The 14,091-nt window shown below is 40.4% G+C and overlaps 2 protein-coding genes across 2 annotated transcripts; both read right to left on the bottom strand.

Moving 5' to 3' along the window:
* Positions 1–892: 892 nt before the first annotated feature.
* Positions 893–6,677, bottom strand: LOC107213678 (arylacetamide deacetylase-like 4). Its single transcript, XM_015648375.3, has 4 exons — positions 6,425–6,677; positions 4,128–4,344; positions 3,690–3,753; positions 893–2,941 (listed from the first exon to the last, which is right to left on the bottom strand). Exons 1-4 carry the CDS (start codon positions 6,599–6,601, stop codon positions 2,167–2,169), a joined length of 1,233 nt encoding a protein of 410 aa, XP_015503861.1. The 5' UTR covers positions 6,602–6,677; the 3' UTR covers positions 893–2,166.
* Positions 6,678–8,558: 1,881 nt separating this feature from the next.
* On the bottom strand, positions 8,559–13,476 carry LOC107213681 (arylacetamide deacetylase-like 3). The gene is made up of 4 exons (XM_015648379.3): positions 13,468–13,476; positions 12,879–13,095; positions 10,002–10,065; positions 8,559–9,678 (listed from the first exon to the last, which is right to left on the bottom strand). Exons 1-4 carry the CDS (start codon positions 13,474–13,476, stop codon positions 8,904–8,906), a joined length of 1,065 nt encoding a protein of 354 aa, XP_015503865.2. The 3' UTR covers positions 8,559–8,903.
* Between the last annotated feature and the right edge of the window lie 615 nt (positions 13,477–14,091).

Here is a 14,091-nt window from a genome sequence, read left to right as displayed (position 1 = left end):
CAGCAGGAGAAGGGAAGATGGTGAGGGGCAGCAGGAGAATGGGAAATGGTGAGGGGAAAATGGTGAGGGGCAGCAGGAGGAGTGCAAATGGTGAGGGGGCAGCAGGAGAAGGGCACTTGGCGAGGGACACTCATTGAACGGGCCCCTGGTGAGGGGCAGTTGGTGACAAGGCTCCTGGTGAGTGAAGGGGAATTGGTGAAGGGGCAGCTGGTGAGGGAGGCCTTGCCAGTGCTCCCGAATGTCTCTCATCTCTCTAAGGTTTCTGGGGTTTCTGTTTTTGTCTTCTTAAATAGCATCTCCCATTACTGGTGCTTCCATTACCCAGCCTTGCATGTTACTGGAAAGGCCCAAAAATGGCCTAAAAACATCATGTGTGCTTAGCTGAAGTGCAAATCAAAACAGTCTCACTTTTAATAAATATTTAATTTTAAATTTAATTAGGGAAGCTCAGCTGATAAAGCTTAGGCTCTTATGGCTGACTTAATCCTTATGTAATAAGGAAAATCTGACTGAGGTCTAATAGAAATGATTTTCCAAAAACTGTCCTGTCAATTCAGCCCCCAGAAGAGAAAAGCCATCATTTAAGCCTTGATGGAGCTGGCAGAATTCTGTTTACAGAATTTACACATACAACAAAATTAACATCTAACAACGTTTCTGGCAGAAGTCATGGCAGAGTTACTCACCAGAGTAGATGCAATAATCAAAACAGCAACAATAAGTCGAAGTTTTCCAGGATTGCTCACTCCAGGAGGGATGCTGCAATTGGCATACTCAGTTTGAATTGTTCTTATGATTGCTGCAATGAATGAAGCAACAAAAATCACCAGCAGTATCACTGGAACTAGATAAAAAAATGCCATTTCAGGTATCCAGAGGTGACTTTCTTCACACCTATCTGTGGTTTGGCTTTTTGAGATAACAGTAAGTAACTGGAGCAGACCCAGTTTCAAGAGATCTCTCAGGTGTTGCTCACTTTAAAGTCCTTGGAAATGTTGTGCAATGTGCCAGCAACTTATCACATTGGAGAAGAGTCAATGTGTTTTATTTCCTGTTTATCTTTATGGTAATTGTAGGACTGATAAAGAGTCTGGTATTGAATACGGAATTCTTGGATTGTGGATGATAACAGTGAGTGCTCAGAAACTGGAGCTGAGTCCTGAGTGAAGTTCTAGGCTATGACGGAGAGCCAGCAAATGTGGAGATTAAATTATCCCTTGCAACCGATCTGCAGCCACGACATTCGCTTCCTGCATTGTGGGCATGCTTTACGTAGTTTGGAATACATGCCTTTAACAAGGACATTCAGAAAAGAAAATGGGAGCAAGGGAGGGGTGGGGGAAAAAGATAAGTAACATACTCTGCAAAAGTAAATGCATCAGTCCTAGTTTGTTGTTAGATTATTTGGGGCTTGAAGCAACCTGGGATAGACCAGGAGCCCGTGCCCACGGCAGGGCGTTGGGATGAGATCAGCTTTAATGTTCCTTCCAACCCAAACCACTCCGTGATTCTAGGGTTCTGTTCAAGCACAAGAACAAGTTTTTCAGCATACCCATGTGTTTGATAAACATAAGAAAACGCTTTAAAGTATTTTCCCCATTGTAATTTAAACAAAGCTGTCAATAGAGTGTTTCTGTTGGGAACCGTTGCAGTTCTAAAAGTCACGTTAACTAATGTGACTTCATTTTTTTGAGTATAAAATACTGGTTACCTAGCCAGTAGTCTTCTTCAAATTGGGAATCTTAAACTCAGGTTCTACATGTAGCAGAGAGTCCAGGCTGTGCATCATGGCACTGTCGTGTCAGTGTCTTTCTCCTTTGCCAAAATACAAACTTGTAGGAAGAATGAAATTGTTGACTGTAATTGAATGAAACAGGTCAGACCAGATGTTGGCTTAAAATTTTACTTTTATCTTTTATATGTTCTGAGAGAGCAGCACTTGTACTGTACAAGTATCAAGTCCAAACAGACGATTAAAATAGGCAGACTGTGCATGGACTACTTCAAACAGCATTAAAAGAAGCTATTCTTGAAATGTCATTTATGGTAATCACACTGGCATTATTACTTATTAACAAATTGTCCTATATGAACTTCTTATATGTAATATAAGCATACAAGACCACAGAAATTTGGCAGTTCTTACAGAAACATAGAAAAATGTTGCTATAAACTTCTTAGAAAATTCACAATATTATCAAGGCCCCTTTTTCCAGCTGGAAATGACAACCAGGCACTATTAAATGAGTTTATGATCCCGTGGAATCCATCCTCGAGGTGGTACCAGGTCACTCGAACCCCGTTGTTCTCCAGCCTCTTCTTGTACAACAAGCCATCGTCCCTCAGCACGTCGTACTCGCAGGTCAGGATGAAGGATTCTGGCAGCTGCTGGATAACTGTGTCTTCAGCCAGCAGAGGGCACAGGTTGGGCTCACAGAATCTCTTCACTGTCTCATAAACTTCAGTTGTACAGTCAAGTAGCACACGTGGTTTGTAGCCTCTGACCTTAAATTCCTCAGGGATGTTGTCTGGACTCACCCACTTCCTATACTTTAATTTAATATCTATAGGAATATGGGAACCTTCCAAGGCCTCTTCCAGTTTTGTTGCATTTCCATTTAGGTACTGCAGCATATAGAAAGCAGCACGTTCCCGGAAGAGCAGAGGGACTCCCTGGTTTTGTTGGTAGGATGGCAAATTGAAGTCCAGAGCCTGAAGGCCTGGGTAGATGAGGATCTGAGCACGGAGCCTGGGGAGGTCTGACCTGCCTGCCAGGGTCTGGCTCACAGCAGCTGCCAGGTTGCCCCCAGCGCTGTCCCCGCAGACAGTGACGCGGGCAGGATCCACGCCGTAGCGCTCCAGGTGCTGCAGGAAGTGCTGGGTGGCGTTCAGACAGTCTTCGTACGCAGCGGGGTATTTGTGCTCAGGGGCTAAACGGTACCTGCGACACGGAGACAAGAGAAAGGGAAGGAAATACAAGTTTTTAATGTATTGCTAAAATCCTGGTTCCTGCAACCAGGAATACCCTGATTTCTGTAGAATTTTCAGTCTCCATAGGATTACCATCAATAAGCTACAAGTGGTGCAGATTATTTTGTTATGATGTCATCTGTTTATCATGTCTCTTAGGTCTTTAAAAACACAGGAGTACTCAGCTGCCAACTATATGTAGGTTTTATTGACAATCATTTACTTTCTGCTTCTGTTTTTCATGGGTTGGACACAAATGACAATACTTCTGGTTTATATCTTTGTTATGTAAGTTAGGTTACATATCCTTGTAATCTGAACCATTACACCCGTATTTTGATAATGTATTAGCTTGTCATTCACTCTGTGCTACTCTTAGTATCAAGCAGACTTTCCTTGGATGATGTTAAGGAGATCATACAGCTTAGTACCTGTTTACAATCAGTTTTGAGTCTGGAATTTGAAACTATTGATTCAAAACTTCATTTTCCAACTAGATATCCCAAAGTGTAATTTGTGATGTAGTCAGATAGTGAAAGCAGCCCAAGTGAGTCTCCGGTGGCTCCAAGCAACAGCAGAATGGAGTTGTAAATCACATGTTTGAGATGTCTCACAGAGACATTTCTCTGGGGAAGATTGTTCCTATGACTGGGGGGACAGAAGGTGATATTTGCACTGCAGGAAATAATCTCTCAAAATCAGTATGAGAAAAGACTCACCCCACGGACACAACCACAGATTCGCTTTCTCTGGCAATAAAGCGACACAGCTCCTCGTGGGTCTCTGAAAGACATTTTGTGGGGTTTGGGTTTAGGTTGGGGTGGATTTTTTTTCTCCAGAGTTGTTATCTATTGGAGAAGTCTAAGAATTGCAAGAAGGAAATGCTCTCTACTTTTCTCTGCTGCTTCCTACAAAGCTCCTCAGTTCTTTTGTACATCCTCATCTTCCTATTTTAGTATTTTTTTCCCTTATATCATTGTCCTGTAAGAAGAATCATGTGATCAACAGCAGATGCCTTCTTCTGGCAGCAAGAATCATGAGATTGAACCTGTGGTTATACTCAAAGTTTGCAACTGCTACAGATCAAGAAACAATTAACTTTACTGTTTATGAAGAATGTATTTCTTTAACTGAACTATTTCTGTTACACATCTTACCAAGACTTCCAAATACCCATCCTCCTCCATGAAAGAACATAACTCCTCTCCTTTGGCTGGCAGATGGAGCCTTAGGCTGGTAAATCCTTACAGGCACTTTCTCAAACCACAAATCCTTAATGAAGAGCTTCGGGTCCGCCCCCAGAGTCTTTCTTCCTTGCATGTACCGCACAAAGCTCACCTGAGTGCAGATGCCAATGTTTTCCAAAATCCTTCCCTGTTCAAAGGCAAAGAGAACAGAGAGCTCACTCAGGAGATCTTGTATTTTCCAAAGGAAAGGAAATGTGTGGACAGTAAACTCACAGTGCCTAAGTCATGTCTTTTTAGGGCAGTAATAAGCTAATAGAGTGTTAGTGTACAAGTATAGGACACAACAAGAAACAGCAGCATCAGGAGAGGTTATGAGAGAGTTACATGAACCAAAGAACAGGACCCCAAACAGTGCAACATTAACAGACTGGGGAAAGATCCCTCTGCTTCCTCAGCAGGTCCTTTACCTCCCCAGATGATGTGAAAACAGCAAAAGATGATTATTCTTGGTGCTAATTGTCATGGTACAGACACTTACCCAAAGCAGAGTTGACTAAGTTAAGAATATGTTTGATAATTGCTTTTTGATCCATCTCAAGTCTCACTGATGTGTGCCGTGCACTGACAAGAAGATCCTGACATATTTAGTAGGAATGAACTTCTGTTCATTCTCTGTGCCATAGGGATATTCATGCCAGAATATCTGGCACCAGAAAATGAATACAAATCAGAGTTAGTGCTCATAACTTTGCATAAATAAAAGAAAAGGCATGGCCTCTGTTTTGAAATGCATTGTTCAGCCATGCCAGTCACTACTTTGGTCCTTAGGAATATTTGGATTAAGTTCATAATACTCAGGGTTCTGTTATGAATTTTTCTTATTAGACAGCCACGTTTGCATGGATTGTCAGTAGTGTCATGACTCTCAATATATTTATCTACAAAAGGCATTTTCTTCAGTAATTCCAGCTATTTACAGTATTCCCTATGCCTGATCTTGAGTAAAGATTTCTTGAAGAAACTAAGATATTTTGCAATATACTGATTTAATTTTTTTACAGAAACTAGCCTTAGTGCCTCCAGTTGTACAAAAACATGATATAATGATTTATTCTTTTGTATTTGCTATTTTCCAATCAGGAATGGAGCAATACCAAGAATATTTTAACTTTCACATTTAACTTGTTTGTTTTCTTTCACGTTGTGTTGCTTACATTGCAGCATACAGCGCTGGTTTGTGGTGGGCAGTGGATTGATGATTAAAAGAGAACTGGCTTTTCCAGCTACTTAAGTGAAGTAATCTCTTTCTAATTGCAGCTTCTGTGCAGTCAAAGCATGAGAATACATATCTAGAATAATTTACTATGGTTGACCGTAATGTAGAGTATTTCTGACAGAGAATTTTTTTCTCTTTATTTCCTTTTTAAATTTTAAATAGCTTGTATCTCTTTGCAGATATTCCATTAAATTAATTTAGTAAATAGATGCACACCCTCTGTTATCTACTATCTAATGCCATGTCTCATCAGAGCATCTCTACACCTGTCATTACATAGAAATACTTGTGATTCAGTGAGCTCTTCTGTCAGCAGAGCTTGCCAGATGTTAAGTGCTGCTCTTGGACACTGATTACCTTCCCACGCTGTTACAGGCTGCTTCAGCTGGAGAGGCTGGGCTGGCCAGAGCCCCTCAGTCCTATCAGACAAACCTGCTTACTTGCTGTAGGAGTTCCATGAATGTGCTTTGGGCAGAAGAGTTCCTTCAGCTCCTCTTGGGCAGCATTACCTAATTTTGTCACTTGTGTGACAGAAACTCTCCCTTCCTAAGGGCAATTCTGAAATATTCAGCTTCTCACTTTATACTCAAAATAAATAGAGAATTCTTATCCCCATGCCCAAGAAAAGCTTGAAAGCACAGCCCAGAGACATCCGGTATAGTCTGAACCAAGAATGGAAATACAAATGATCCAGCATGGATAAACATTATAAATCAAATCATTGCTTAGAGAGCTCGAGTCAGGGCAGAAGCACAGTCAGACTTTCCCACATTTGTGTTAAGGCAGCATTTAGGTACCACCTAAGAGCTGGGCTGGACTGGATTAGAGCAGTGCAAAAGTTTCTTTAGCAACACTCAGCTCAATAAAACACGCAGCAATGCCCTGCTCTCCTCTCTGGAACATAATTCCATGCGGGCTTCTAGCACGGTAGTAAGTTTAAAATCTACAGGTTCGCTATTCTTCCCCCCAAAATCACACCAGGTTCACTTACCACCACAGCTGTACATATTAAAATTATATGAAGGATTCGGAGCTTTGCAGGCTGAGTCACTCCAGGAGGAATTTCTGAGTTGGAAAAGTCAAAATTAATTGCCCCTATGACCAATAATATAAGTCCAGCAAGAAACCCAGCTAAGAATAACACCAGCACTGTGAGCACAACTGCCATTTTGCTGAACTGCACTGATCTGACATGTCTTTGATTTGACTTTCCAATATATGTTTGTCTTGTTACTTCCTGATTCTTTGCTAATCTTCCTGTTCTTTCTTTGCTCCAGTAAAAACCTCTCTCCTCCCTTTTACAAATACATTAGCAGGTATCTTTCCCTCTCCCGCTTTCTCCCCCGCCACCCCCCATTCCTTTTATTTCACAGAAGATAAGGTAATGAAAGTCCTTGTTTTGTTGACAGAACTATGCCAGCAGCATTTTGGAATTTTTGCAAGAAAGCTGTGCTTAGCTGGCAGAAGAATGTTATGAATGAGCTACATTAGTATTAATTTAGTTGGAGGTGGAAAATGGACAGAGGGCATTTGTGTTTTAGAGTTTGTGGCACTGTAAAACACCCATCTGAAGAGTTTCCTCAGGAGTGAGAACTTGTGTGTGGTGATTGTCACTCAGAAGGGCCAAAGGGATTGTCACCAGTGCTCTTTGGAAAGGTGCGCTTGGAAAATTGTCATTACCCATATCTCAGTTCTTTTTAGTATTTGTGTTTTCTTCTAACAAAAGAACATATTTCTAAAAAGCCTCAGGAGGCTGACTTTAGATTTATGATTCGATGACCTTGTTGCAGGTAACTTTCAGTAACTCTTTGTGCAATAAGTACAGCTGAGAATGACTTAAGATAACCAGTGAGTAAAGAGTTCCAAATCAAAGTGCTTTATCTTGTTCTTGCTGAGGAGTAGGATTGTGCTGATGTAGAGGAGGTGTACTTTAAATGATGCAAATCAATTAATTGAGAATCTTAAGTGTGCAACTCTTCAAACAATTAGGATGTCAGAACATTTAAACTGCAAATTCACAGGGAAAGAAAAGACATAAAAATCTAACCTTATTAGGTAGCAATGTGGGGGGGTTGGGTTTGTTTTTGTTTTGGGGTTTTTTAGAGTTTTGGGGGTTGTTTTGTTTTTTAGGGTTTTGCTTGTTTTTGCTTTGTTCAGTGATTTCTTTCATTGTTGTTGTTGTTGTAGTAAAGTCAAATTATAATTGACAGGGGAAAAGTACCATGTCATTTTAGTTACAAAACTTTATAAAAAAATTAATGTCATATTGTTTCTCTAGAGTTGCATGTTTTTAATAGGGCACACGGTCATCATAGAATATTCTGAAGTAGAAGGACATCTTGTTTCAAAAATCAGCAAAAGCCCACATTTGAAAAGAAATAGTCCATCCAGCAGTGTTTGTGAACTTCCAGTCTGTGTTGTGTTTCCACAGTTACATGGTGTGGTAATTAATTTGTTTGGTAGGTTAATTACTGAGCCCAGCATTGATGTGACCAGGCTGAAGTAGCAGGATTGTGGTCTCTGTGGTTTATCAGTCAGTATGTGTTTAGCAAATGTAATGCTCACTCTTATAAGAGAAATATTTGCAGTGCTAGTTTTTATTTTTTTTGTTGAAAGCATCACAGAATCACATTGCATTACAGTGACAATAAAGATAAAACTGTTCTTCTCTGCCTTCTTTACATGATTTTCAGAACTTTTTCAACACAGCAGAACAGGTAGCCTTGAGCATAAGATGATCTTGACAGAAAAAAGGGTTATGGAAAAGTCTCACCTCTGCACTTCTATGACATCCACACACTCACTGAAGTTCAGGGATTCCAGTTTGAGAATGAAGTTCTGCTATTCCAATTTGAAAATTAAGTTCCAAAATGAAATATCATTTCTCAGATCCCAAACAAAATCAAATCCATGCTAGTTCCAGTTTAGGATTTCTTTTTCAAACAGGAGCCTTCCTTTTGACTTCCCTGTTTCTGGAGCAGTGTAGTCTTTGTACAGACTATCCCTGGAAATTAAATTTATGTCTGCAATTTCAGTGTCTGCTGTAAGACTTCCTAGAAGCTGAGTTCTCCATCTGAATCCATCAACACCTCCTGTCTGTCACAAGGGACAAACCAGACCTTGGTTGTTGTCATCAGTATTTCTGGGCTGTTGAAGAATCTTCAGGGAGATTCTTGTCTCTTGCCTTCAGTGTGTGCCAGCCATGCAAAGATACTGGAATTGCTTTAGTTCTAATGAAACAGGATATGCTAGGTGCCTTGCCTTTTTCTTGTAGCTCTTATTGGTGTGTTATATTTTCTAGAATGATAGCACTTCAAATAATGTTAACATTTGAGAGTCACTACAGAAGTAGAAATCAGAAACTACAAAATGCAGTTGAATTCCAAACCGTAAATTGTTTAGATTCCTTTCCAAGTATAAATTCATTAAAGATACTTCATGACTTACATCTTTCTTCTGAAAAAACATTTCTATAAACTGTTTATATAATTCACAGTACTGTCCATTATCTTTTTTCCAGATAAAAAGGAAAAAATTCCATAGCCAAAAAAGGCTAACAATCCGTGGAAACCATTCTCACAGTGATACCAGGTCACTTGAACACCATTGTCCTCTAGTCTCTTCTTGTACAACAGACCATCATCCCTCAACACATCAAACTCACAGGTCACAATGTAGGACTCAGGGAGCTGGCAAATAATGGAATCTTCAGCTAAAAGCGGGGAAAATGTTATTTCTAAAATTTCTTTGACAGTTTCATGGACTTCATGTTTATATGATGTGGGTTTTGGTGGTACATAGCCTCTAATCTTAAATTCATCGGGAATAAGGTCAGCACTTACCCATTTTTTATACCTGAGTTTCATACTCTCAGGAACATGACAGTTTTGTTGAACATCTTTCCAAAGTGTGGGTTTTCTGTTAAGGTAACGAAAACAGAAGTAGATGATCATCTTCCAGGTCAACATGGGGACGAAGGCGTTCTGCTGGTAGGAGGGCAATTGGAAATCCAGTCCCTGGAGTCCTGGATAAAGTAGGACCTGAGCACGTACTTTTGGCAGATTTCTGTAATTTAGCAGTGTTTGGCAAGTAACTGTAGCAAAATTAGCTCCACAGCTGTCACCACTAATGATGATGAGACCAGGATCCACGTGATACTCTTCTAAATTCCTCATGAAGTATAAGGTGGCATTGAGACAGTCAGAATATTGCCCTGGGTAGGGATGTTCAGGAGCCAAACGGTACCTGAAATGTCAGAGCCTATGGTTATTGTCAGTGGAATTATATACATTCCAGTTGTGTTGTTTGCAGTTGCTGTGGTAGTTATGCAGACTTTTTTTTCTTAATTTTAAAGATTATATTTAGATTTAACCTAGTGTATATTGGATATTTTAGCATCGTTATTTTAGTACACTTTGCCTATAAGCACATTTCTAAATTAAATGAAAGGTTTAAGTGAGAAATAGGGATGAAATCTGAAACAGTAAATATTTTCAACATATTTTTCAGAAGAGTTTCAACTGAGAGCTATATTCCCATAAATACTTCTATGGCAAAATAGCACTTACCCAACAGACACAACCACTGAGTTGCATTTTTTGGCCATATAGCGGCACACTCTTTCAAAGGCTCCTAGAGAGAAAGTTTATCAGAAATGATGATTTGAAAATCAGATATCCTTTTGAAATGAAAATACAGATTGCTGAACATAAGCTATGTGGAAGGTGCTGCAACACGAGACTGATAAGGAACCCATGCTATGGAACGTGGTCTTTACACATGAACACTTATTCTGTTGGCCTGTGGCTCTCAGGGCTTCACACATGTTGGGATAGTGATACTGGGGAAACCCAGAAATCTGTCTGGGGTGCTCTCACATCTCACCTGGTGCTCAACAAAAGGTGTCTAAGGAGAGTGTAAACTGAAGACAAACAGCAATAAGGAGCACACAGGAATTTGAGGCTCAGGGCGCTCCTTTGAGACAGCAGCTCTCTTTATACCTAATGCCCTTGATTAGCATTTCCTCTGTGAATTACCCAAACCACTTCTCAAGCCCGTGACTTAAACCTTAACTGTAACAGCTTTGTGCAAGGAGCAGTTCTCTTGCTTGCTTATAAAGGTGTGAAGAGCCATTTCTAGTTACTCCTTTTGTACCTGGCATTCGCTGCTTCCACATGGTGACATTGACTCTTGTACTGTAAGAAATGGTGGATAAATCCTTCCCTGTTTAACTTGTCTTGCTTCTCATGATTTTGTAGTCACTTAGTGTATCTGTCTTTATGCATCTTTTGCAGCCTAAAGAGTCACAGTTTGTTCACATATTCTCTGCACAGAAGCACTTTTCTCACCTAGGCAGCCTCTCCAAGCCTTCCCAGTACTGCTTTATCCTTTTTGAGGAGGGGGAAACAGAACTATAAGCACTGTACTATGTTTAGATGCACTGTGGATTTATTACAGTGGCATAAAAAAAGTTTCCTGTTTTGTCTTCCCTTTCCTACTAATAGTTGCTAGCATTTTATTTGCTTTTTGTCTGGTACTATGCACTATGTCAGCATTTTCAAGCAACTTCCTACCATAATCCCAAGACCTCCTTCCTGCAAGATCCTCCTGCTTGGAGTCCATTGCTTCATTTATAAAGTCATAATGCTCTGTTCATCTGTTTGACTTCTCTATGTGCCATTTCACCTGTTACTGTCTGATCCTCTGCTGTCATAAAGACATCCTGCAGTTTTTCAGCCATCTATTTATGATCCTCAGAGGACTTAATACTGTATCACCTTGCATCATCTTTTCTGTGTTTGAATAAATTGATTAGCACTGCTCCCAGTACAGATCTCCTCATGGGAATCTCACAGAACCTTCCCATAACCCATCTTTTTTCTGTCTTTTATCAGCTGTAATCCAAAGACCTTCCCTCTTGTGTCATGGGTGTGTAGCCTCTTTAAGAGACTCTTCTGGAAATCAAAGTGAGTTTTAGCAACTCAGTCTCCTTTATTCATGTATTTACTGACTTAAAAAACTTAAATTGATCAAACTGATAAAGAGTGGGTTCAGATTAAGTATTAGGAAGAAATTCTTGGTGAGGGTGGTGAGGCCCTGGCACAGAATGCCCAGAGCAGCTGTGGCTTCCCCATCCCTGGAAATGTCCAAGGCAAGGTAGGACAGAGCTTGCAGCAACCTGGAATAGCAGAAGGTGTCCCTGCCCATGGTGGAGACTTGGAAAGAGAATGAGACTTAAGGTCCCTTGCACTCAAACTATTCAATGATTCTAGGATTTGTGAAGTATGACATCCATTTGAGGAACAAGTTATCTGTGTACTGATTCTCTTCAGTGTAGCATCTGCTAATTTGCTGGTTGCAGAATTCAGGCGTCCTAGGTTGGAGATTCCCAAAGGCCTTCTGAAAGGTTGTTATGTTGATTGTTTTCCTGTTATCAAACAGCAGAAGGAATTGAAGCCAAAGGTCAGGTCCCACTCTCTGTGTACAGGTATGGCTGTTACGTCAGGCCATGCCATGTGAGCAGGGCATGTGAACCACTGTCCTGTGGTGTGGTTTTTTCTTTCAGTGAGAGGAATTCATCTGTCACTTAGATCAGAGTGCCTACCATCCCTGGAGTCCTCACTGGCACCCAGACTAGCTCCAGACACTCCACCCAGACTCCTGTGCTCTGAGTACAGCAGGGTGGGTTATCTGTGCCCCAGTGCAGAGGGGAACCCACAGCACGGAAGTTAGGTTGTGATTCCTGCACGGGGCTGAAGGATACCAGGAAACTCAAGTCTGCCCAGTAGAGTGCAGACCTACCCTTTGAAACAGCAAAAGATTCAAACCCCTCAAATTGCACTGCCTGACCCCTGGAACAAAGTCCAGATTTCCATGTTAGAGGCCTTGGCTTGCAGAGCAAGCACTCGGAGCCTTGGCTGCTCAGAAGGAGATCCAGAGCACTCAGGAAGTTGAACTCCCAGCTGCTGAGACAAGGGCTGTCTCCCTTTCTGGAAAAGAAATCAAGTATCCTGTGCCATGCCACTAGAAGAATAAATCTTCCCCAAATTGCTCATTCATTATTTCTATTTTCTTTCATTTGGATTCCTTGTTTGCATGAATGGGAATTTATTTACAGATTATTTTTTTAATGTATTTAAATTCTTCCTTGGACATGTATTACTTCTTTCATGTAAGATAGGGTAGTGTTAGTAGAGTAGCATCCCTCATTGAGAGCTGAGAGCAGGGTGAGGGATTTCTGGATCACAGGTCTCTTGTCCAAAGGAAGCAGAGATGTGACTCCCTTTAACACGAGACTATTCATTCCACAAATACTTTCTAGCTTGTGCTGAGCAAAGACTGATGACACTGGGAAGGACAGGACAGACATTGACTGACACATGCCTGAAGGCAAAAATGTAAAAGTTTGGATTTGACTTGAAAAATAAAACTTGCCCATTTCTTACTAATGCTCCCGAATGTGCCAGCGCCTCCATGAAAATACAGAATTCCTCTTCTTTTGCCAGTGGGTGGACATTTGGGCTGATAAATCCTCAGGGGTACCTCATCTACTGTGAGATCCTTGATGAGCAGTTTGGAATCTCTCCATGGGGGTATCCCATCGAGCACTATTCGCAATATGGTTAAATCATTGCAGATCCCAAGCTTCTCCAAAATCTTTCCCTGTTCAAAAGAAAGAGTTTGGAAGAAGAGGAGTAATGTTGGCTTGTTCCTAAACAGACAGCATTATTGTGTGTACATGCAGTTCAATATACAGGCTACATCTAGATATTTGCTTTGAATTTTCATGTGAAACAGTTTCCCAGCATAAAGTGGCTGCAGTTTGACTGAAAAATCTAAAGAAGCTTGTAAGATTAGTCATATAAATTTCATGAGTTAATTTAACATGTTTTGGGTTCATATATCAATGCTTACAGGCTTCAGGAACGTGAATTGCTTTTTTCTTTTTTTTTTCCCCTTAAGCCATTTTCCTCCAGCTCCCAAATATCCTACCTAAGCAAAAATGAAATCCCCAGGTTAAGAAATTTAACTTACCATGATCATGGTTGTTATCAGCAAGGAGTGGAAAAAACGAAGCTTTAGGGGTTGCTCAATTCCAGGCGGCAGTTCCAAGTTGAAAAAATTATGTACTACAACCCCCAAAACCAGTGCTGGTATTAAAACAGGAGAAATAAAAAACATTCCTATAATTTCTAAAGTTTTATAACAAGATGCCATTTCACTTCAATGGGAGTGAATGCTATAAAACCAATGCTGTGTTAAGCCTTGTTTTCAAGTGCATCTAAGGTGTCTTGACAGGAGACTGAGTGCTCAGTTCATATGCAGAAATTAAATGTTTATTAATGTTGCAATGCAATGTAATGCAATTTTCTCCACCCTTCTTTTGCTAATGATATTATTAGCAATACTTGCATGCTTTCTTTGTACCCTTTACAGCAGGTGGGATTCAAACTATGTGGAAGTGATTAATACTATGAGCTCTTCACTACAAGGAGAAATTATTATTCAGAGATTTGACAATAGTCTTTTTGGTTTGTAGTGGATTCCATTTTTGATGGACATTCTTGTTGCAGCATTAAATTTTAGTGATGTGGAGCTACTTGCATTTGTCATCAAATCATGTATACACTTCCCTGAGAAGAGTAATACTCAAATCCA

The sequence above is a fragment of the Parus major genome, chromosome 21, assembly GCF_001522545.3.
Source record: "Parus major isolate Abel chromosome 21, Parus_major1.1, whole genome shotgun sequence".
NCBI classification, from domain to species: domain Eukaryota; kingdom Metazoa; phylum Chordata; class Aves; order Passeriformes; family Paridae; genus Parus; species Parus major.
Note: the sequence above shows the minus strand (reverse complement) of the source record. Positions and strands in the feature narration are given on the sequence as shown.